The sequence below is a fragment of the Fragaria vesca genome, linkage group LG3 (assembly GCF_000184155.1).
Source record: "Fragaria vesca subsp. vesca linkage group LG3, FraVesHawaii_1.0, whole genome shotgun sequence".
Classification (NCBI taxonomy): domain Eukaryota; kingdom Viridiplantae; phylum Streptophyta; class Magnoliopsida; order Rosales; family Rosaceae; genus Fragaria; species Fragaria vesca.
Window position 1 is genome coordinate 22,687,279 of NC_020493.1, and position 23,533 is coordinate 22,710,811.

Below are 23,533 nucleotides of genomic sequence, written 5' to 3' on the forward strand. Positions count from 1 at the left end.
ATCATTTCAGTACACATTATCGAGTATGGTTTAATTTCTACCGAATAGTCAGGATGTAAATGTTTCCAAATTTTTATATGAACAAGTTATGTGTCATCTATGTGAAAGTATGTGTGTGGAAGAGTCGACCAAAATAAGTCACATAAGGGCAGTAAAAGCTTTTTCGTGTAATAAGTGACGTTAAATTATAGTTGACCGCTTTGATAAAGACCCAAGCATTATTGAGTACAATTGAATTTTCTATCATAATTGTATTATACTATAATGATCACATCAGACGGTCGAATTTTAATTTTGTGAATTGTAATCATTGGAACCACAACATGCTTGGTAATGTGGTATAACTTATTTAGTAAGTTATATGCATATGTACATACTTTGTGAACCAACTACAAAGAGGAAGTCAAAATTTTCAAAACCTTAGTGAACTATGATGTGATCAATATAGTGAAATACGACTATGGGTAGAAAAATTAGGTATTTTTGATAATGTTTTGGCCTTGATCAAGGCGGCTAACCCTATTTACGCTTGTACTTCCTATGGAGAGCCCTATCATCAAGAGAGGTAAAAACATTCCTAAATTTTTACATGGGCGGTTACATGTCATCTAAGTGGGTTTGTCTATGTGTGTGTGTGATGAATCGACTAAGACGGGTAGGTAAGAGCGTTTTTATATAACAAGTAATATTGAATTAAAGTTGATCGCTTTAATTGAGACCCGAATGCTACCAAGTATAGTTGAATTTTTCTATTCATTGTCTTGTTTTTTACTAAATGGTATATACAATTGAAAACGTGAGATAAGATTATTAGTCTGTGTGTTTTTAGAAATATAAGTCTTTAAATAATTAGAATTTCGGTAAATTCGGTATTTACCAAAAACCAAACCAACTTTTTCGGTATTTCTCGGTTTCGGTTTTTTTGATTTCAATTACTAAAATTCGGTTTACCAAATCATAAATTTTCGGTCGGTTTTCGATCGGTTTGATATTTACCAAACCAAGTGGCAGCCCTAGTATTAATTATAACCCATGTTTTATTTCTAAAATCGAATGCCTTGTCAGTATCTATACCATATATTGGATTATTGGCATGGCTTGCTAGCAAGTATTTTAGAATATGCACTCTAATGATATTGATAAGCTTGGGTTCTGAAAAATGCATGCACGTTATTAGTGCTGAACTTCGTACGAATATGAGTTATGTCATGCGTGTCCATGACATGAGTATATATAGTTCAACAACTTCAGGAACAAAAAAAAAACAACTTCAGAAGATTGATATGACAACTCAATATCATTTAATCTAGTGGCATAAACACGTCTCTTCTCTGTAAAGTTTGAGTCACAATAGACTAGTTGCACGTAGCATATAAGTTGTTTTTGTCCAATTAGGTGGTTTCATGGTCTCTAAATTATTAAGTTCAATAAAAAAAAAACCCCAAACCTCTTTGCCTCTCAGCCTCAAGAGCACTAATTAAATCACTCAATACATTCATGTTCGACGATGCTTATGGTAGTGGGCTTTGTCCTTGCTATCTAGGGTGCTGCCAGACGGGTATTAATGATGGTTGACGGGTCTTCCATGGAAAAGTCTCCCTCGGGGATCAAGTTTTCTGCTTTGAGGTTCAGGCTTTCATCTCCCTTGCACGACATGGTCCTGGCTATCCTAAACCAGCTAGTCGTCTTTGTCGGCAGATCAATCTGGGTCATTGCAGTATGTTTCCGTGGCGGCGGAGATCGGTTGTGGCAGGCGGGGTGATTTGGTTATGAGCAGTAGATGGTGTTGCTAGCATTGGGACATACGACATGTCATTTCTAGGGAATGGGTCAGACTTGGGCTGACGATTGGGCTCTGTAGGGAGATGTATCTGGCCATTGGAAGCTCGTTGACCTGCTATGGCTGGGTTTCTTTGGCTAATAATTTCTTTGTATTAATTAGGAGCCTAAGCACACTGTGATGTGCACTCTAAGCATGTTTTGGTGTGCACTATAAGCGTGCTTCGGCGTGTGCATTATTATCTCTAGCGTCTCTGGAGTAGTACCACTTAACTCCTTGTTTGCTTTAAATGACAACGGGAAAATATGTAACGGCTTATTATGGCTTAAGATGAATTTTGGGTTTAGTTTTTTTTTTTATCAGGTAAATTATAACTGCGTGAGTCGAATTTATAACCTCTCACTTACTAAGCACTTAGTAAATAAGAGACTATGCCACTAGACCAAATAGTACTGGCAAGAGTTGTTTATCGTTAAAAAAATTAAGAGAAAAGAGATTGCTATGACAAAACGCAGCGTTTAGAATCAATCAGAATTTGAACAAAAATGTCCAAAGTCAGATGACGTCATCTGATTCGTAGTTCCACATTTTAACCCAATCCTGTTCTCACCTGTTCTTCTTCTTCTTCTTCTTCTTCTTCTTCAAGTGGAAGACTTCTATAAGTAAAACAAAACTAACCAAACTCAAATCTCCAAACCTTTTACATCATTCTCAGCTCCCTGTGCCTCTCCAGCTCGGAAAACCAAGATGAAGATCACAGTAATGACCGCCGACGAGCAGTTCATCTCCTTAGACGTCGATCCTCACGAGACTGTAAAAACCCTAATTTCATCTCCCCCCAAAAAACCTAATTCTCAATTACTTAGCTTTCTGTAAAATTGGACTTATTGGTGCTTTATTTATTTCAATTGATTTTCTGGGTTTTGCTTTTTATAGGTTGAAAACGTGAAAGCTCTCCTGGAAGTGGAGGTGAGAAATTTCTTGAACATTTCATCATTGATTTTTGTTGTTTCGAGTTTCATTGATGGGGTTTTAAGTGTTTGGTTATTGAATTGAAGTAAAGTTTGGATCTTTGGTTGTTGCTTGGGGGAGTTAGGGGAACTAGAGAAGAGCTGGAATTTCAATGCAGATTTTGTGTTTTTGATTAATTGATGGATTAACGTTTAGTGAATGCATGAATTGTTTTGGTATTGAGTAGACCGGGGTGCTGCTTCAGAATCAGCAGCTTCTGTATAATGGGATGGAAGTTAGAAATTCTGAGAAACTTAGTGCGATCGGTGTGAAAGATGATGACATGATCATGATGGTATCCAATGCCGTGTCTCGGTATGCTGCGTTTGCGAGAATTCTCAATAGCATTATCTCTTAAGAGTTTTGGGTACTGTCTTTACAATTCCCTTGATGGTGTTCATGCGTTTAATTGGTGTATGGATACATTTCAGTGCTTCCAGCAATGCACTGAGCTTAAATCCAGATGGGTCTGCTGTAAATCCAGGGGCTTTCCAGCTGCAGATTAGGAATGATTCTAATGCAATGTCACAGTTGTTTCAGGTACGATGGTGTTCTTTTTCTTCAGTTTGTTTCTCTGCGTTTGGATGAGATTTTAGACGCCCATGACATAATTGATTCAGAGCTAGAGTAATTAGATGAATTATTATTTTTTGTTGCTATGAAAGTAGAAACTGTCTGGTGCATATTTATGCAACTGTTTTTATTTTGAAGAGTTTTCAAACAATCTTACTCTTTACGGAAACATTACAGAGTAATCCTGAATTAGCACAAGTTATTCTTGGAGATGATCTGAACAGACTGCAGGAAGTTTTACGTCAGCTTCACCGCCAAAATTCTGAACAGCGACGACAACTTGAGGAGGAGAATGTTAGTACCTTTTCCCCCCTTTCTCATAGTGATTGTAGGATAGATTCTGCTTTACATGGCTTAGGGTATATATGTATGAGTGTAAAAATTATATACATATGACCATATGGCAATTTTGGCATGATTTTCTGATCACTCTAATTGATGAAGTTTCTGTCTACCTATATCTTGTGAGCAGGCTCTTCTTTTTGCAGACCCTTTTGATGTTGAAGCCCAGAAGAAGATTGAAGCTGCTATTCGCCAGGTTAGTCGGTGTGAAGTTCACTAATTCAAGTGATCCTATAGTTGTTTTTTATCTTATGTGCCACTCGTAACATAGTCAAAGAATCACTTCTGAACGCAATAATGTGAAATTTTATTTGTTCTGATGGTTTGCCGTATTGCCAATGTCTTTTGCAGAAAGGAATTGATGAGAATTGGGCTGCTGCTTTAGAACATAACCCCGAAGCTTTTGGGAGGGTGGTACGTAAGATTGCCAATCTCCATTATCTGCTCTTATTGTTTGCTTTATTTCTTTTAAGTTCTACAGTTTGACACTATGTATATTCAGGTTATGCTGTATGTTGACATGGAAGTTAATGGTGTCCCCTTGAAGGTAATCTGAACATAATAGCGAGGATTTTCATATCTGTCTTTTGAGTTTATTGTACAGTCAGATGACTCTTTTTTGTTTCAGTTGTGTTGCTCTCTCAAGTATTTACTTAATTCAACCCCTTTTGTTAATTTGATTTTAATTATCCATATTCATTGGTATTGTCAGTTACTCAACTCCTATTTTTGCTGGATGTAGTTCTTCAATTAAGAACAAAATTACAGAGTTTGTTAATGTATCTTTACTTGTTCCAGGCATTTGTTGACAGTGGAGCACAGTCAACGATTATATCAAAATCCTGTGCTGAGCGTTGCGGGTATGAGCTCTTTTAATATAAGATAGTAATTTTTCTTTCTGCTGGTTGTGGTAAAGAGTTGAGCTTGATTTCATATAAAGAGTTTGACGTGAAATACCATTATGCATATACTTCTTCGTCTATTTTTCGTTTTGTTTTTTGGAATAATACATGTGGATTTAGTGTGTATATTTCACATGTTATAATGAATAGTTTCGAGGTCTAATTGGGTTTTCCAATTTAGGTGTCAAATGCTATCCTTCTTGATGGCAATACATCCTTTGGTACTAGTTATGTGGTTGTATGCACTGGGTTTATTTTACAAAAGTTACTTTACTTATTCGAATTGACCTTTTGAGATAGGCCTTATAGATGAATCTGCGAAAGGATCGACTTGGGAACTCTTTATTGCATTGGGAATGCTGTTGGTTTTTTTATTCATATTAATACAAAGGGTTAATGTCGATTTTTTTTCCTAGATTGTTGAGGCTTTTAGATCAACGTTACAAGGGTATTGCTCATGGAGTTGGTCAATCAGAGATATTGGGTCGAATACACGTAGCTCCTATTAAGGTAGCAGTCTGATAAAAACCTTTCATATCATTTTATGCTGTTACTTTGAGATGGATACATGACAGGCTTTTCCTTAATAATTGATAACATTGTCTGTAGATTGGGAATAATTTTTACCCCTGCTCCTTCCTGGTACTGGATGCTTCAAATATAGAGTTCCTCTTTGGGTTGGATATGCTCCGAAAGCATCAGGTGAAGTCCATAGTCCGATGATGTAACTTGGTAGAGTTTTCCATGTTTGTTACTCTGCTAACCTTGCTTATGTTTTCAGTGCAGTATAGACTTGAAGGATAATGTGTTGAGAGTTGGTGGGGGAGAAGTCTCTGTGCCATTTTTACAAGGTTTGTTCTATGATCTCCCTCGTAGATTTGACTGTCTTCTTTTGTAAACCCATTGATATTTTCAAAATCCCTTAAGGAGTTTTGTCTAATTTCAGAAAAAGACTTGCCATCTCGATTTCTGGATGAAGAAAGGATGTCCAAGGAAGCATCCAGCTCAGGAGCTCCTGTAAGTACTTGAGTTGACATTTTTGTTTTTGTTTTCTTACATCAATTTGATGAAGTTTGAATACACACCATTTTCCATACAGTAAATCGTAGAGACATCACACTCGCTAGGGTCTTGTAGGAAGATCGTTAGGAAGACAGTTGGCACTTTGAGACGTCATTCCCTCTCATCTAAATGCACGGTCATGGAAGAGAGTTCCAGCACATATAACAACAAGATCCTTCCAAATATGCGTTTAATAAATCATCACCAATGTAGGTTATTAGTTGCAGCTGCAGACCTAGTCTAAATAGGAAGGCGTGTAAATAAATGATTTTCCTAGTCAACTACTTTTGCTCACTGTAACCTAATACATTGTTCCATAGGTGATATCTGGAACAACAGATAAGAGCAAAGATGTATCAACTGGAGGGCAATCATCTGGTTAGTTATAGAAATTGGCTGTATTTAGCATGGGGTTACTGATGAGCGAAAACTGATTTTTTTTTTCTTTTCTTTTGACTTTGGTTCAGGGACTGCTCATCCTAACACAAGTCAGGTAAATTTCTCTACACTTTACCAACTTCTGTGAAGAAATTCGACCTCCTTTATATCATCTATAGTTGGTTAATCTCAGCTGTTCTTAAGCTTCTACTCTTCAGCTCTTATTTTTAACTCCATTGTTGGCACAAATCATGCTAGTTCTTCTCTTCATTGATGAATCAGCATGAAGTTTGTGGTCAATAATCATCTGAACTTTCTCTTTTGATAATGATGTGGTTGCAGAGACCTGATTTTGAAGCCAAAATTGCAAAGCTTGTTGAGCTAGGGTTTGGGAGAGATGCAGTGATACAAGCTCTTCAACTTTTTAATGGCAATGAAGAACAAGCCGCATCGTTTCTCTTCAGTGGCTGAGTTAATTTATAAAACTCATATATCAGTGGATTGATGCAAGATCATACTTTGGGTATTTGAGTTTACCCATTCATTTAATTGGTTGATACCCATAAAGGTGATAAAGCAGTGTTGCAGTTTACAACGAGGATTAATCAGTACAATTTTCATGGGTAAAATTTGCAGTTCCATTCATTTAGTTGGTTGATACCCATACATCGAGAATTTAACAGTACAATTTACATGAGTAAACCATTTGCAGTTCCAAGACTACTGCTTTTCAAGTGATTTTTTCCAGTTTCTGTTTTCATGTTGCTAAATTTAGTTTCCAGAATGAATTTCTTACAAATGTGTTTTAAAATCAAGTTGGTAGAACTAATGATTTTTGCTCATTAAATTCTCTTGGTCTATGAATGTGGTGTGACGAAAGGGTTGAGTTGTGGAAGTGTTATACTGTTTTATGTCAACTATTCGACAGCAAAATCAATTGGTGCATCCTGGTTCAACCAAAATTGAACTACATTATTTAGATGATGGAGATTATGTGAAAAAGATTGCATAGAACTGATCGCCCTATAGTGTTCACTCTTGAGGAGAAAATCTTCTCACATGGTTTTTGATCCTCCACCAATCCTGGAAACGGCTACCCAAAGCCTATCCTCCCTGCTTTGATAGATCATTACGTGATACTACTGCTCACACTATAAAGTCTCATTTCGCATCTGGCTGCAGAATTCTTAGGACATGAAATTTAAGTTTTGTTTATTTGTCCCAATTCTCCATGATGCTTTCATCCCTCTCTAAAGGGACAGTATACAACACTAAATGATCGACTAGGTTCATTAGTCTTTTAAGGAATTAAACTGAACCGTCTAGCATTGCAGGATCAAAGATGGGTGTGAAGCTAGACAACATATTGGGAACTTTGTATCACCTAGAATGACACAGTCTAGCTTTAAGTAGCTTACAAACACATGCAATTCTAGAAAGAAAAATAAAAAATATCATTGCGTTTTCAGCATACACTATTGTAAACCATATATTTGGGCGTCGCACTAAATTTTTGGTACCCCTTAATAACTCTGTTCACGGCGTCAGGGAAGTCCTTCTCTCCGTGCACGAATGATCGACAAACATTCCGGCTTCTGTGCACACGCTTCTTATATCGGCTCCGTAGGAATTGGGACACATCCGAGCCAGAAGCTCAAAATGTCTCTCTCACAATTCATTGTCCTATGTTTAGTCTACTCCAATTTCTTAGAGAAAATAATAATTAAGATACCTAAATCAAAAATTTAAATTATGAATACTTTATAACAATAAATTGTATGTATTTCGAACATAAAATATTATTTAATATAATTAACAACCTGTATGTCTTTGCATATATATTGTTAACATCTCATTCATACTATTGGTTGATAGCTAGGCTGATGAGTGATCTTTTCATTTCCAGGTAGGAAAGCATGATATAGATCGTCACAAAAAACTATTTCATCTTTTGATCATGCTTGTTGAGTTGTTGTGATTTTGCTCAACTGATGTCTTTTGCTCAACTTCTATATTTTTAGATGCATATTATATAAATCTTAATTTGTAGTATGCTTGAACTATGAGGTTCTATATTTTTACTCTATATAAATCTTTATTTCTAGGAAGCTTGAACCTTGAAGTGTCCTTGAATATAAAAGTATAAAATAAATAGTTTTAAAAATAAGTAAATAATCCCCTTTTTTTACCAGAACGTCCAACTCAATTGTAAACCATATACTTGGGCGTCGCACAAAATTTTTGGTAACCCTTAATAACTTTGTTCACGGCGTCAAGGAAGTCCTTCTCAGTCACCGTCTTCCTCCGTGCCCGAATGGCAAACATTCCGGCTTCTGTGCACACGCTTCTTATATCGGCTCCGGTGGAATTAGGGCACATCCGAGCCAGAAGTTCAAATCTAATGTCTCGTTCACAATTCATTGTCCTTGCATGGATCTTGAAAATCTGAGTTCTACTCTCCATATCAGGCAGACCAAACTCGACCTTCCTATCCAATCTTCCGGGGCGCAACAATGCCGGATCTAGAGTGTCAGGCCTGTTTGTTGCCATCAACACCTTAATGTTTCCTCTTGCATCAAACCCGTCGAGCTGGTTCACAATCTCAAGCATTGTACGTTGTACTTCAGTGTCTCCGCCAGCACCATCATCAAACCTGGCACCTCCTATGGCATCAACTTCATCGAAAAAGATAATGCAAGCCTTCTTAGTCCTTGCCAATTGGAACAGCTCTCGTACCATCCTAGCTCCTTCTCCTACATATTTCTGAACAAGCTCACTCCCAATGACACGAATGAAGCAAGCATCGGTTCGATTCGCCACGGCTCTAGCTAGAAGGGTTTTTCCAGTTCCTGGAGGACCATAGCAGAGAACACCCTTGGGAGGGTCAATTCCAAGCTTGACAAACTTCTCAGGGTGAAGCAATGGTAGCTCAACAACCTCTCGCATCTTTTCGATCTGGTCCTTACATCCACCTACGTCATTGTATGTCACATCTGGCTTGTCTTCCACAGTCATCATGGTCACAGTTGGATCAATTCTCGGAGGCAAAGGAATCTGAATTTGATACTTGTGTAGGTCGATTCCGACACGCATACCTTCTTCTATATCAGTTGGGGAAACCCTATCGCCCAATCCCACCACAAACTTGCCCATATGCGCAATGTTGATGACGTATTTTGCATCTTCGGAATTAGGGCTAATTATCTTGGTGCATCTTGCCACCTTGAGAGGTTTCTCCGCCTTCAGCTGTTGATCTGAATTAAGATCCCAGTGGGTAGGAGTAGCTAGGCCAGTGTGGGATTCCTTAATGCCACATAAGTTTTTCACGGTTTTAGCCTTGTCTTTGATTTCCTTCTCCATGTTTTTGATGGGAGTTGAATAAGATCCTTTTCCATAGGTTTTGAGGAGTGCGATGTCGTCTGCGTCGAGGGGTCTAGGGTTTTTCTCGTCTTTGATGTTGTCCTCCGGCTCGGGCGCCATTTGAATAGAGGTTAGAGAAGTTTCGAATTGATTTGAGTTTAGAATATTGCAGCTGAATGCGGTAAAACAATCAACCAAGCTAGTTTAGTTCAATTTGCTTGAAGCTTGTTGTATGACTAAGACAACCTTCGCGCACCTTATATAAGCTTCACCGGTTTCCATATCTGGTTAGGAATAGAACTAAGAATCCATATTCAGATTAGTCAAGGAAAACAGTAGAGATAAGGACAGTCAGAATATTAATTGTTAAAAAAAAAATGGGATAGTTCATAAATTGTTTCTGTTTTACCTACAGTTGGTTAATCTCCACTGTTCTTAAGCTTCTACTCTGCAGCCTTTTCTTTTAACTCCGTTATCGGCACAAATCATACTAGTTCATTGATGAATCAGCATGAAGTTTGTGGTCAATAGTAATGTGAAATTTATTTTTGATACTGATGTGGTTGCAGAGGGACCTGATTTTGAAGCTAAAGTTGCCAAGCTTGTTGAGCAAGGGTTCGGGAGAGATGCAGTAATACAAGCTTTTAAATTTTTTGATGGCAATGAAAAACAAGCCGCAGGGTTTCTCTTTGATGGCTGAGTTAATTTATAAAAATCATACATGCATGGTGGTGGAATGATGCAAGATCATACATGAGCAAACCATTTGAAGTTCCAAGACGACTGCTTTTCAAGTGTTTCTCGAGTTTTCGTTTTTATGTTGCTAAATGTAGATTTCCAGATTGAATTTCGTACAAATGTGTTTTTCAAATCATGAATAGGTACAACTAGTGTATTGTGCACCTCATTAATCTCTTGGTCTATAAATATGGTGTGACCAAAGGTTGAACAGACAGTAGATGCAGCGCTGAATTCAAAGACATCCCAAATTAGTTTCTAGTCGTGCTTCACCGCAAGAGGAGTCTTTACATGGTGATTGCCATCTGACCACATCAACTCTCCAAATGCATACCCTCGAGGCTTACCCTTAACCTTGGCTTTGAATATGACTTCAAACTTTTTCACTTCGCCAATACTCTCAAACTTCAAGCTTCTAGGTTTAACCAAAACCTCTACTTCTGGTGGTGCCTTGACGCGCACTTTGTACGTGCCAGGTGATCCGACATTTGTAACTCTTCTTCTAGTAATGGTTACTAATGTTGCACCGAGGTTAGGAACTACAATTGCTGGATAGTTGAAGTCTCCTAAACTGAAAGACTTGGGACATTTAAAAGGTGAATCAGAAAATGATTTGATCATTGTTTCGTTGTATCCTCGAGCACATAAGAGATCCAAGTAATCAAGTGTTGTTAGGTTATAGATTAGTCCTGGGTCCATAGCCTTGTTTGGTTGAATGTGTCCTGCACCATAAGCAAATGGTGTTGCCTTAAGATAAGCAGACGAGTCAAACATCTGTTCATTGCTGTCATCTTGTGTTGTAGCTGCCAAAGATATATATAAAAACTTTGTAACACTACCATAGATATGCAAGTTCACTAAGAAAAAATGATAAACGTTACAGACCAGTTGTCATGATTGCAGATTTAATAACTGCTGGACTCCAATCTGGATGCAGTGTTCTCAAAAGCCCTGCAACTCCGGATACATGAGGGCACGCCATTGAAGTGCCGGTTTGAACATTAAAAGAAACGCGACGAGTATCAGATGATTGATAAGTTGGCCCTGTTGCTTCAGTATAAGCAGCGATTATACTCACCCCTGGTGCAATGATATCAGGCTGAAATATGTAATGAACTTTTCATCTACTATATAATCTGTATGTTAATATTAAAGCAAGAAGCATATAAATTTGTTTTGAACTAGAAATAAGAAAAGTAATTTATTGACCTTTAAGATTGCCTGCTCCAGAAGATTAGGCCCCCGTGATGAAAATGGAGCTACAGTTGGAGCTGGCCTCACTCCCAATTCAGCCTTTACTGGAGTTAGGTAAGCCACAGGAAGCCTGTAGTAAAAATAGAGTTACACTACATGTTAGTTACTAAGACATGAAGTCTAACATTAAGAATGTTCAAACAGAGATAGGGTGAGAGATTAAAGACTTGGTGGATTTAATGTAATCAAAGACATGTTTGCCATCGCTATAGTTGAGATGCGAAACAAGGAGCACATGAGGATCGGCTACAACATCATTTCCACTTTGCTCATCATTTACCAAGATCATTCCTAAAGCACCTGCAATATCAGCCTGCTGGCTTTTTTCGGTTCTTTCATTATTGTTGTATTCTCGAAGGCAAACCAAAATCTTTCCGTTTACTTTCCTAGGATCAAGGGCACCAACATTGCAAACTTCACTGTGAGTTGAGATAAATTAGATTAGACATTGCCAATTTCATGCAACTTTGTAAAACTACTAAACTTTAGCATTGAGCTTACGCTTCTCTAGTGGATGCATTAGCATTTCTCGCATCTGCAGCACTGATCAACGGGTAAAACATTTCAGATGGTAAGTCTTTTGCTGAAAGGCTTGCTCCCTGACATAGTGGAAATGAAAACAAGTTGGTGCAACTCATCATGTCTAGCTACTAAAGCGAATTTTACAGAAAATATGCATGTGTTACCTTGAATTGCTTTTTGTTTCCGAGGAAAACAGAGCTTGTGAACTCTCGATCAACTGTGCTAGCGCCGACTGTCACTAACCATGGCGACAAGTTTAATACTGTCCCCGGATTTGGTCCAGAGTTTCCAGCTGCACTTACCACAACAATGCCATTTTTAACTGCATGGAAGGACCCTATTGAGATAGCATCGTTGAAATACTCCTCTGTTCCTCCACCAAGAGACACGGAGATTACATCGACACCATCACTTATTGCAGCATCAAAGGCAGCTAAGATGTCTGCCTCAGAGCATTGAACACCTTCAAATGTTGGCCAGCATACCTTATATGCAGCAACACGTGCTTGAGGTGAGCCACCCTTGGCGGTTCCATTGCCATTGCCAAAAACACTAACTCCTGGAACAAAACCACCTGCAGCCGTGGATAAGGTATGTGATCCATGACCATCATGGTCCCGGACAGTGGAATATGACGAGTTGAGAGGGCCGGCATACATGGCAAGACCATTGTTGAAGTACCTAGTTCCAATCAGCTTTCTGCATTCAAAAATTTAATCCTATATGAATTGCTTTTTCTGAAACAAAAGGTTGGAGCTGGTGGATATGGAAAAGAGTGAACCTGTTGCATTGAACTTGCTTTGTGTCACGTTGACAAGTTCCATGCCACTTGGAAGGGACAGGTCCCAATCCTTCATCACTAAAGCTTTTTGATTCTGGCCAAACACCTATAACACAGTAAACACAATCAGGATATAGTAATATTAGTCAAATAGTATAAGTGTATAACACAGCCAATAAGAAAATTGACATGTTATGTTGTTGGATTGTCAACTAGTATATTACATTATACATACTAACGAGTGTAGAGATCAAATCAGATTAGGTTAAGATTTGGTATTGGAGGTATCATGCTTACATGATACCACAGAAAAAAGAGTGTGGAAGAGTGTTATAAATCCATTACTTTTCAAAATTTCAGTACTCGTACTGCAAGTCTGCAACTTACACTATGCTTCCATCACAAAGTGTACCAGTACATTAACTTGTCAAGTCTAAAAAACAATGCCTATCAACTTCAGGGTTTCATTCAAGTAAATCAAACTCCTCGAAGAATGCTACAGTAGTTCACAAGTAACTGGTGCTATTAAACAGGAAATATAGAGAACTTACCAGTATCAATGTTTGCAATTATTGTATCTTCACCAAATCTTGATTTCTTCCAAATGGAGTCTGAAGGAATTAGTCCATTTCTCTCTAGTCCGAGAAAATTCCATGACCGCGTAGTTTGCAGCTGTTTTCCCTTGTTTAGGAAAACTGATATCACATTTGGATCTTCTGCAGCGTCAAAATTATTCAGTATCTTAATAAGAATATAAGATTAAGAAGAGAAATATTATATCTGTCTATATTTTTAGTACTACTTACTAGCAATCTGAGCAGCTTCTTCTTCTTCAAGAATTGCAGCAAAACCATTAATGTGTTTAGTATAGGAGTAGAAAATCACATCTTTGGCACTTCTATTGCTGTCAATGAAATTCTAAACAAATTAACATAAGGTTGAATGAAAATGAACCACTGTTTAACTTTGCCTATAGTACCTTCTCAAGAATGACCCCAGAAAATCGTAGTGAAAATTTCTGACGTAGCCGAGATCAACCGAAGATGGGTTTGGACCATGAGAATGTGCTCCCAAGTACACTATATATGGCTGCAATACCATGAAGAAACAGAAACTATAAGAACTGAAAATCCATAGAAGGTCATCAACCACAATTTGAACTAATTGAACCAAAACAGAGGCATGCTTACCTTTTCTATGGAAAGGGTAGGTGTCTGCAATAGAGAAAACAAGACTGCTGATAATAATAGCAAGGGTGAAAGAGATGAAAGCACCATTGCTGTGAAGCTTTGATTTGCCTCTCTGCTAATAACTAAAAAGTTCACCACCAAAGCTGGTTAAGTTCATTTCTTTGTGTGACATAATGTTTGATTATAACCTTATAAAATGAATGGCACTAATAACTAGAACATAAAGTAGATTCCCACAAAGAAAATGGTTGACCACTTTTATTCTTCTTCTTTACTTTCATAAGATGACCATATACTAGCCATTAGAATCAGTACTCTCTTCAGACCAAAACAAAAGAAAGAATCAGTGCTCTCTGTAAATAAACGATAAGATGCAATAATCAGTACCAGTTTACAAGTCTTTGTCTCAAATACTGTTTTTCTGGGAGGCAAGCAGTGATTTGAAAATAAAAAGAAATGTAATTTTATAATAAATTGCAAGTAACCAATCATGAAAAAACAAAATCATCAAGATTTCTTTAGTTTTTATTTATGTTGAATAGGACAGAAACAGACCTATACAAAATAATGTTTGCGAATTTTAAATGTACTAACTAGCCAACATGTTGTCATTTCTAGTATTGCATCACAGCAATAGGACTCGTCACATAGTGCTTGCCATCAGACCATTTCAATTCTCCAAACACATAGTCTTGATTTCGAACCTTACTATTCGCCTTCAGCGTAACCTTGAATTCCTTCTCTTCACCAACAGACTTAAATTCCAGCTTGCTAGGCTGAACCGAAACAGAAACTCCAGCTGGTGCTTGAACCTGTGCTACATATGTGCCTGGAGTACCAACATTCTTCACTCTTCTATAAATGGTAATTGGTTTGTCCTGAAGATCAGGAACTGCTATTGTAGGATAGTTCAGATCAGCAACGTGTGAGGTCCTGGAACATTTGACTGGCTTGTCGGAAAATAGTTTGAGAACTGATGCATTGTATCCACGAGCACATAAGAAATTCAAGTAATCATTGGTAGTTAAGTCATAGACAAGTCCCGGATCTGCTGCGCGATTCGGATTAACATGGCCTGCACCATAAGCAAATGGTGTTGCCGGTTCCTTGGTTGAATCCAAAATTGACTCCCCTACATTGTCCCATCTTCTTGCTGCAAAGGAAGCAAGTCGATGAAAATATATTAGGAGGTACAGGACAAGCGTGACTGCAGACTTTAACAATACGATATGGTACAGTACCTGTGGTTATGATTGCAGATCTAATAGCAGCAGGGCTCCATGTCGGGTAGAGTGTTTTCAGAAGACCAACGATTCCAGATACATGAGGGCATGACATAGAAGTTCCAGATTCTGTAATGTAACGTGGGCGAGGCTTATTAGACGGGTCAGTTGGACTAGTTGCTCCAGTAAAAGCAGCAATTATATCCACTCCTGGTGCTGTGATATCAGGCTGATATGCAAACCAGAATAAGTTAGACATTACCAAACATGAACAAGTTTTCGAGAAAGAATTTCAAACAGTACCTTGAGGATTGATGGCTCAATGGGACTTGGTCCCCGAGATGAGAAAGCAGCCATAACTGGAGCTGGCTTTGTTCCATGTACCGTCTTAACACGAGTAATGCGAGCCAAAGGAGTCCTGATGTATACAAATCACATAAGCCGAAAACTATACAAGTTCGAAAGCAAAATGGAAGGTCTGCAAATTTACTTGGTAGAATTCAAGTACTCAAAGACACGTTTTCCATCAGTGTAAGTGAGATGTGTAGCCGGGAGCACATGAGGATCAGCTGTAATGTCATTTCCACTTTCCTCATCATTAACCAAAACCATTCCAACAGCACCAGCAAGGGCTGCCATCACGCCCTTTTCTGTCCTCGAAATATCACCACCACGTAGACATACCAAGATTTTTCCCTTCACCTTCTTTGGGTTGAGGGTTCCATTCAAACATAGCAAGCTGAAGAAGTTCCACAAGAGAATATTGTCAAGTACTGTAGATTATATAAAACTGAATCATTAGCACAATAGTGGTACTCACGAATCTTCAGGACGCGCAGTAGCTGCATTAGCATTGGCTCCACTTATCAAAGGAAAATACTTTTTAGATGGCAAACCTGTTGAGGAAAGACTTGTTCCCTATCATGAAAGTAGAAAGTGTCACATTGCAGGGTCGAAACAGAAACAGAAACAAGGAGTCAAATAGGGAATACCTTCAGATGCTTCCCCCTTCCAAAGGTTAGAAAACTAGTGAATTCGCGATCAAGGGTGCTAGCTCCAACTGTTAACATCCAAGGTGCAACATTAGTCACTGTACCCGGAGTAGGCCCTGAATTACCAGCTGAGCACACCACAACGATTCCATGCTTATCGGCATGGAACGCTCCTATTGAGATCTCATCCTGCGAAAACTCTACAGCATTACCACCAAGAGACAAAGAAAGAACATCAACACCGTCACTGATTGCAGCATCAAACGCGGCAAAGATGTCTGCAGCGAAACACCCTCCTTCTGTATAGCCATCAACACTAGGCCAACACACTTTGTAAGCAGCAACACGAGCTTTCGGGGATCCACCTTTAGCAGTGCCATTTCCATTTCCAAAAGCATTAGCCCCCGGCACAAAACTGCCACCGGCTGTCGAAAGGGTATGTGAGCCATGGCCTTCCTGGTCACGAGGGGAGACGAGAAGACTGGGTGGAATGGTGTCCTTATTGAGTTTGACATTCGCCAAGTAGCCTTTGTTAAAGTACCTTGCTCCGATTAGCTTCCTGGATAAAAAGATAATGCCAATGATTTATTAACAATCTTTTCACATTAAGTATGGTTTGGAAGAAAACAGCAAGAACTGGAAAGGAGATTCACTGACCTGTTGCAACGAACTTTGTCTTTGGTGTCAAACAGACAAGCTCCACGCCACTTGGATGGGATTGGTCCAAATCCTTCGTCGTTAAAGCTCTCTGATTCCGGCCACACACCTACCGGAAACAGATGTTACAGACAAAACAGTGTGTCAAACAAATTAGTATTGGCGATTAGAAGGAGAAAAAATAAATTACAAGCAGTTCCCTAAAGGCAGTGTTGGGTTGATCATCATATATCTGATACAAACCCTAACTAATCACTTAAAAGGAGCAGAAATTTCAAATAATTTGATTTCATCTGAAGGTATAATGTGTGAAAAAATGTATGTATACAACAAATCAAATTTTAAAACCTCATGCAGAACTAAAGACTACAGTAATAAGAGAAAAGCATGTAACTGATTTGATTTCATTCAAATTTCATATGCAAATTCTAATAAGATCAATTAACTGAACAGAAATTACCAGTGTCAAGGTTTCCAATGATAATATTTTCACCAAACTTTGCTTTCTTCCAAAGAGAACCGGGACGAGGTACTCCAGCTTTGTCTTCTAATTCCATAAATTCCCATGAATGAGTTGTATGTAGTTCTACTTTTCTGTTTGGTAAAACAGAAACAACATTTGGATTCTCTGAAATTTGAAGAAAATCTAGTCAGAGAACCAGAACAGAGTAAAACAGAGCAAACTGCAAAATGACCTAACACTTGTTCATGAATACACAGAGAGATTAAAATCCTACTAGCAATCTGTGAAGCCTCTTCTTCATCTAAGACAGCAGCAAAGCCATTGATCTGGCCAGTATAGGAGTAAAACATTGCTTCTTGGGCCCTCTCATTGCTACACAAAGAAATCGAAACAAAGAATTGGTCATGACAAAAACACATACCCTGGAAGGAAGTTAAAAGAAATTCCATACCTGCCCAAAACACTTCCAAGCAAATCGTAATGAGAATTCGTAGCGGCTTGGAGTTCGAGGGATGTAGGGTTCAGGCCATGGCAATGTCTTCCCAAGTACACAATGTAAGACTGAAACAGAGAATGATCAAGAAGGCATTAGTATAACTCATGAACGTTGCAGTTTCGGAAACTATATCGAAACCAATCTAAAAGCTCGTAAGTCTATGAAGGCATGCCTGTTTGGCCGCATCGGCAGGCAACTGAAACAGAGAGAGGAGAAGAAGAAAGAGGAGAAAAGGAGGGAGAAATGAAGAATGTGTCATTTGATTTTCTTGGTCAAAGAGTGGTGATAGAGGACTCTGCTTTCCTCTGTTTTTAAACCCTGTTTTTGGAGCCCAAATTAGTAAGAACGTAGTTTCGGATTTTGAAAGAAAATAGATTTATTGAGATTGGAGTGATTCATGTAACAAATCACGATTTTGAGAGTAAAGCGATTTATTGAGATTGGAATAATTTATGTAACAAATCATATTACACTCATTGTAACAGTTGTTCTCTTTTATTATTAACCTAATGAGGAATGTAAGAGACGACCATACTTGTATTTGATAGTATTCTCAAATTGTATTTGAAGACTATCACTGCAATTTCTCAAGAGAAATCCCATCTTTTTATCCAAAAATATTGCTATGAATATTTAGTTATGACTTGCTTATCTGACAGCTTAATCATCTTCCTCGTTTCATCAATCATAGATGAAACGAGTACTAATTTCATCAATCATCTTCCACGTATGTACTAATTTCATCAGAAAGATTGACTTTTTATATGGTGAATCTTGTCCATCTAATTGAATGTGTCATGTAGTGCATGATTATACTGTTCATTTGGTATGTTATCCGTGTTCATAATCAAGTATAATTAGAGTGTGTGGTTAACCTGTGCAGGTATTCATGCACTGTTGTACTACTTGTTCTATGAGAAGTTGAGAACTGCGTATAAACTGAAGAAGTTCATACACTGTTGAAGTTACTTCATGCTTTAAGAGACATGTATTTTATTTCTCTTTGCACAATGGTTTCTGGCTATATATACTCTGAAGAATTTGTTACCATAGCAAATATTTGTTCTAGCTTCCTGTTTTCCTATATGAATAGACTCGATTTCGGTTTTCGAAACAGGGATGTCGATCTATACTTTTACAGATGTAGAACACTCATGAGGAAGAAAAACTTTGAACATTAGAATGCAGTAATTATGCTTGAATTCTGGTATATATAACTTGTTGCCTTGTTTGCCCAAGAAAGTAATTGATAAGAACTTCATTTGTCCCCCACAAAACAAGAACAAACATAACACATTGTTGTGAACCTGCAAGCCAATATCAAGGAGTCTATTTAGGGTGGGAGCTGGTCATACTCCAATTGATGAACTACGAACATTAATGCGTTTCTTTTGCATCCCTCTCTACTCACCAAAGATAGAAATCCAAATCTAATTGTAGTTTCATTGTTCCTTCACATTTTAGTGAAAAGGCCAAATGAAAACGAAAGGTAAATGATCTCTGAATGATTTGGGTTGGTAGAAAAGAATCAAAATACAGGCCCTAATTTGAAGTGTATATAGGAGAAAGAACAACAGGCCCTAATTTGCTCTGAGGAATTGGTAATTGAAATACAAGTTTTGCACATCAGTATAGAATTTTTCAAGCTTTCTGTTTTACAAAGACTCAAAGAGGGACATTTTCTATCTGAATGACATTATTCAATGTGAAAAGCTTAATGAATTAGTAAGCTTTTGACAATTGAACTGATCGAATTAATATAGACAGCAAACGATGTAATCATTCAAACTGCTTCTTGCTTTCCATTGAAGAATATCTGTTTCTATTACAAGGATGACAACATCTATGTCATGAGAATCAATATATGTATGTACATCGAGACATAAACGAATTCAGTATCTGGACTAAAGAATCATCAGGACAGAAAATCCTGCACACTAGTTTATCTAACAACCAATACTTTCATGGACTTAATAAGATACAGAATCATGTTGTTCAGGCTTCAGAAACCTTTCCAGGCATTAAGAACTTCGTGGAAGATTTCCGCTATCAATTCCCTATCTGCACACAGCAAGAACGCATTGAAATCATCGCGGATGTCAAATATTTTCCCAAACTTTACAAGGTACCGCATGCAGCTAGTTTTCAATCTCAGAAGTTCATATAGAGATGCATTTTGGAGCCTATCAAGCACATTTGTTGCATCAATATCTTCCAACAGGCTCTCATGGCACGCCTCTTTGAGGTCGGAGATGTCATACTTATCAGCAGCACGAAGAAGTGCCAGTCTGTGGGTCAGAAATTCTTCTTGCCCGATATTACCATATATATAATTTAGAAATGCTTGACAAGCATCAATTGACATGTCACATATGTCTATGGTGGAGCGTTCTTTCTCTTTGAGGTCATGTGAAAACATACGCTGGAAAACAGGTGATCTTGCAGCAAGAATTGCACGATGAGCACCAATGCTTCCGTCGGATGCATTTATTATAATGTCGGTGTGGATGCCTTCTGTTAACATTCGACTGAGCGATGCCAGAGCTGTTGCATGCGACCGTTTTTGTGTTTGCCCTTCAGCCCAGATGGAACAAGGTTCTCCACCCTATACATTAGTACCAAAATGTCAGAACAATGTGAATACATTAGCTCCATTGGAAGAGATGATTGTAAAAGGCTAGATTACTAGTTACTAGTTATCATAAAAGCAAGAATAGAATGCTTACGTCTCGAGGGTATGTTTTCAAATCAAGGAATTCAACATCTATAATGAACTTTCCTGTTAAGGGAACTTCGATTCCCCAAACAAAATCTTCATTGGTTTTGAGCCGTTTATCTGTAATTTCTGCATGAATGTGTCAAAAGTAATCAGCTTAAAGAACAACTTGGAAACCCTTACAAACATAAAAGGGTCCTTCAGATCAAAACTTATGGTCCTAAGCAGAAAAGCATCACAAGTTTAAGGGTTTACCTGGATGAATTAAGGCTTTTCGATCACCCACAGAACAGACCACTCGAATGACAAAAGATGCGATGGGAGGGTTTTCTCTAGTTAAATTTGATATCTCCGGATATAATTTTACAACCAACACTTTGTTCTTCTCTACAGATAAGTGCCTTCAATCCATACCGGAAACGAAACAAAAACAAAAACAAAAACAAGGTTAGGATTCACTACTTCACTTATCCCAGAAATTAATTAAAGCAGACAAACTACATATTTCCGAGATACTATTCAGGAAATTAGAAGTTCAGTCTCCATAATGGAAATACATGATTAAAAGCTAATGCGTTTATTGTGATCCCAGATTAGTACTCATCTCACATAACTTTCAAGCTTCAAGATCATGAAAATGACAAAGCAAGCATCTTGAAGAAAAGCAAAAACAGAATAAATTTCCCAGAAACTCAGAAGTTACAAAGTTTAACCACACACTCCAATAGTTTCCCACAAGGTTTGATATTTAATCACACCCTCTTAACATAAATTGGATAAACACTTAATCACACACTAACAATATGATTATTGATGCAATCGTTACTGGGTTTTCATAGATTAACACTACTCTTGCATATAAACTCCAAGATCATCGACCTGAACAGAGCAAAGTGAAAAGCGGAAACAGGGTAACTTTCCCAAATACAATACACAGTGCCTGAACTCTGAAACATGAAAGAAATGATCAGATTTTGACTCACCAATTCCACTTGCCAATCTTGAAAGGATCAGATTTCCTATACGTGCAGGAAGCCAAGTTGTCGATCCTCCATTGAGCAAGGCGCGACGTCGTTTCGACTCTGTAAGCTGAATCACTCATCCTGTCTGCAGAAAAAGCCAGTACCGACGTGATTTCATGGATGCAGTCGAACAAACCCTCGAACCGGAACTCTCCCGCCTTTCCCAGATTGACAATTCACACTGTAATTCCCAATTTTCATTACCACATACACACACACAACTCTTCTCCCTCTGTTTCACTCTACTCTGTTTTCCCCTGTTTTTTCTATCTCTCTGTTTCAGGAGGAGATAGAGTTTTGGATATGGGATTTTGGTTTTGTTTTTTGGGTTTAAATTCTCATTTCAATGGTTTTCAAGCACGCAAGCCTTGGTTTGGATTTGGGTGTTTGTCTACGCCATTGATAAGGTGGCTTTGTTGCGGCTTGAGGGGAAGAGAGGGAGAAGAGTGGGTCTTGGGTATGGGAGTGGTTTGTTGGCTTACACACTACTTCTTCCTCTTCTTATTGAGGAGGAGGAGGAGATGAGGTTATTGTAATTTATTAAGCATTGGATTTTGGTTTAGTGGTTTATTGCAAATTAATTCAGCCATGGATTTTGTAGAAAAGACTATTCTTTTTTGTTTTGGGTGCTTTGAAGCAAAGTATGGTATCTGTGCTTTGGACTTTAGAGTCATTAGGTTATTGGTTATTGCAATCTAATAACCAATTATGTATGGATTTCCAAAGTTTGGTAATGCTTGCATGGGGGGCATTTATTGTGAAATGACCCTTTTTATGACTAATGTTGTATATGGTTAAGAGATGCGGACAAATGAAGACATTTTTCTTTTTCATACGTTATATTTCGCATATTTTATCTTAGCTTATTAACTTGGATGAATTCATATGATTGAGATTATGCGAATATTGCTTTTATAAGTTACGCATCAAAAAAGATTTGTTGGAAAAGAGAAACCAATCTTAATACACGAAGTTCTAAAATTATAGATTTCTTTCAATCGCTAAAACACAAATTGTAAGATGCATTACAACAATGTAAAATTTCGCTAGTGAATATGCATATAAGATTGATATATATATGTATCCTTCCAGATGAAAGGAACAAGAATGGTAGTTGAAAAGTTACCAATTGAGTCAATCTGTGCTGTTGTTCTTGGACTTATGAATAGCATTCTGTTGGTAGTTTTATTACGTAAGCTTCTGCCAATGATGCATTTTCAAGATTATGTTGGCTCACCTCACATATTTGACTAATTTGTGGTGATTTTGAGGTTAAATGATGTTAATCCCATAAGTGAAATTGAAATGCACGTATTCATATCCAAATGATTGAGAAATAAGAAATAGAAACAATGAAAGCGACATGTAAACTAATAGCTTCACTACAACAAATCCTTAGGTATATTAATAGTCAAAATTACGTATAATCTTTTCAATGGATAATATTATCGTCATTTTATATGTTTTAGATTTTCTAAATCTACGCTCAAGAATAGAGAAATTACAATTTATTTCATTGTTGCTATGGTGTATACGATATACACATAATGAGTAAATGAATATTTCGATTTCTCATGTTATTGAACAAGGTCGCTTAAGATATATGATGAAGCAAGTAATAATTTTTGTTGTGTACAAATAATATCTTGTTGTGACTATGGACATGGCAATTTGTCTTGGAAGTATTGATCGGGAGGGATTGGAATCTTGGGAGTTGTTTGTTTCCTTTCTCTTAGATAATTGGCAACGGCAATTGTTTGATTGGAGGACATATAATTCGACAAGAAAAGTATCTATGGCGTGGGACATGTCAACTAGAATCCTTCTAAGCATTCCTGTCTTGCAAGTAACCTCATTCTTCTTTCTCTGTGGAATCAACTAAATATCTCGATCTGTTTATATAAAGAAGACACACTATCATAGTGGATCATCCAAGATTCAAAGCAGCCAACAAAAGACGTAGGCAGTGATTAGTTTCATCCACTTGTGGATTTCTTTTAGTTTATGGTTGAATGCCAGACACTAATTGTCTAAGTAGGACAGGACACTCATTTGGGAACATAGAGCCTCT

General features: G+C 37.7%; 5 protein-coding genes across 5 annotated transcripts; 1 reads left to right on the forward strand and 4 right to left on the reverse strand.

Moving 5' to 3' along the window:
- The first annotated feature begins 2,446 nt into the window (after positions 1-2,446).
- On the forward strand, positions 2,447-6,869 carry LOC101298103 (DNA damage-inducible protein 1-like). The gene is made up of 16 exons (XM_004294850.1): positions 2,447-2,593; positions 2,717-2,749; positions 2,979-3,106; positions 3,223-3,331; positions 3,542-3,658; positions 3,837-3,902; positions 4,058-4,120; positions 4,209-4,253; positions 4,505-4,566; positions 5,025-5,118; positions 5,218-5,310; positions 5,390-5,459; positions 5,555-5,625; positions 5,991-6,048; positions 6,138-6,163; positions 6,391-6,869. The coding sequence occupies exons 1-16, from the start codon at positions 2,528-2,530 to the stop codon at positions 6,517-6,519; spliced, it is 1,230 nt and encodes a 409-aa protein (XP_004294898.1). The 5' UTR covers positions 2,447-2,527; the 3' UTR covers positions 6,520-6,869.
- Positions 6,870-8,250: 1,381 nt separating this feature from the next.
- Positions 8,251-9,528, reverse strand: LOC101298402 (26S protease regulatory subunit 7-like). The gene has a single exon (XM_004294851.1). It carries the CDS (start codon positions 9,526-9,528, stop codon positions 8,251-8,253), a length of 1,278 nt encoding a protein of 425 aa, XP_004294899.1.
- Positions 9,529-10,404: 876 nt separating this feature from the next.
- LOC101293474 (subtilisin-like protease-like) lies at positions 10,405-13,980 on the reverse strand. Its single transcript, XM_004296079.1, has 11 exons — positions 13,894-13,980; positions 13,683-13,792; positions 13,510-13,607; positions 13,255-13,419; positions 12,704-12,809; positions 12,087-12,621; positions 11,902-11,999; positions 11,568-11,819; positions 11,356-11,470; positions 11,032-11,245; positions 10,405-10,949 (listed from the first exon to the last, which is right to left on the reverse strand). The coding sequence occupies exons 1-11, from the start codon at positions 13,978-13,980 to the stop codon at positions 10,405-10,407; spliced, it is 2,325 nt and encodes a 774-aa protein (XP_004296127.1).
- A 527-nt stretch (positions 13,981-14,507) lies between these two features.
- LOC101293765 (subtilisin-like protease-like) lies at positions 14,508-18,201 on the reverse strand. Its single transcript, XM_004296080.1, has 12 exons — positions 18,196-18,201; positions 17,680-17,789; positions 17,503-17,600; positions 17,226-17,393; positions 16,766-16,874; positions 16,109-16,667; positions 15,937-16,034; positions 15,607-15,855; positions 15,420-15,534; positions 15,135-15,345; positions 14,891-15,046; positions 14,508-14,785 (listed from the first exon to the last, which is right to left on the reverse strand). The coding sequence occupies exons 1-12, from the start codon at positions 18,199-18,201 to the stop codon at positions 14,508-14,510; spliced, it is 2,157 nt and encodes a 718-aa protein (XP_004296128.1).
- Positions 18,202-19,503: 1,302 nt separating this feature from the next.
- Positions 19,504-21,802, reverse strand: LOC101302051 (BTB/POZ domain-containing protein At1g55760-like). The gene is made up of 4 exons (XM_004294864.1): positions 21,424-21,802; positions 20,696-20,841; positions 20,451-20,569; positions 19,504-20,329 (listed from the first exon to the last, which is right to left on the reverse strand). The coding sequence occupies exons 1-4, from the start codon at positions 21,540-21,542 to the stop codon at positions 19,727-19,729; spliced, it is 987 nt and encodes a 328-aa protein (XP_004294912.1). The 5' UTR covers positions 21,543-21,802; the 3' UTR covers positions 19,504-19,726.
- Between the last annotated feature and the right edge of the window lie 1,731 nt (positions 21,803-23,533).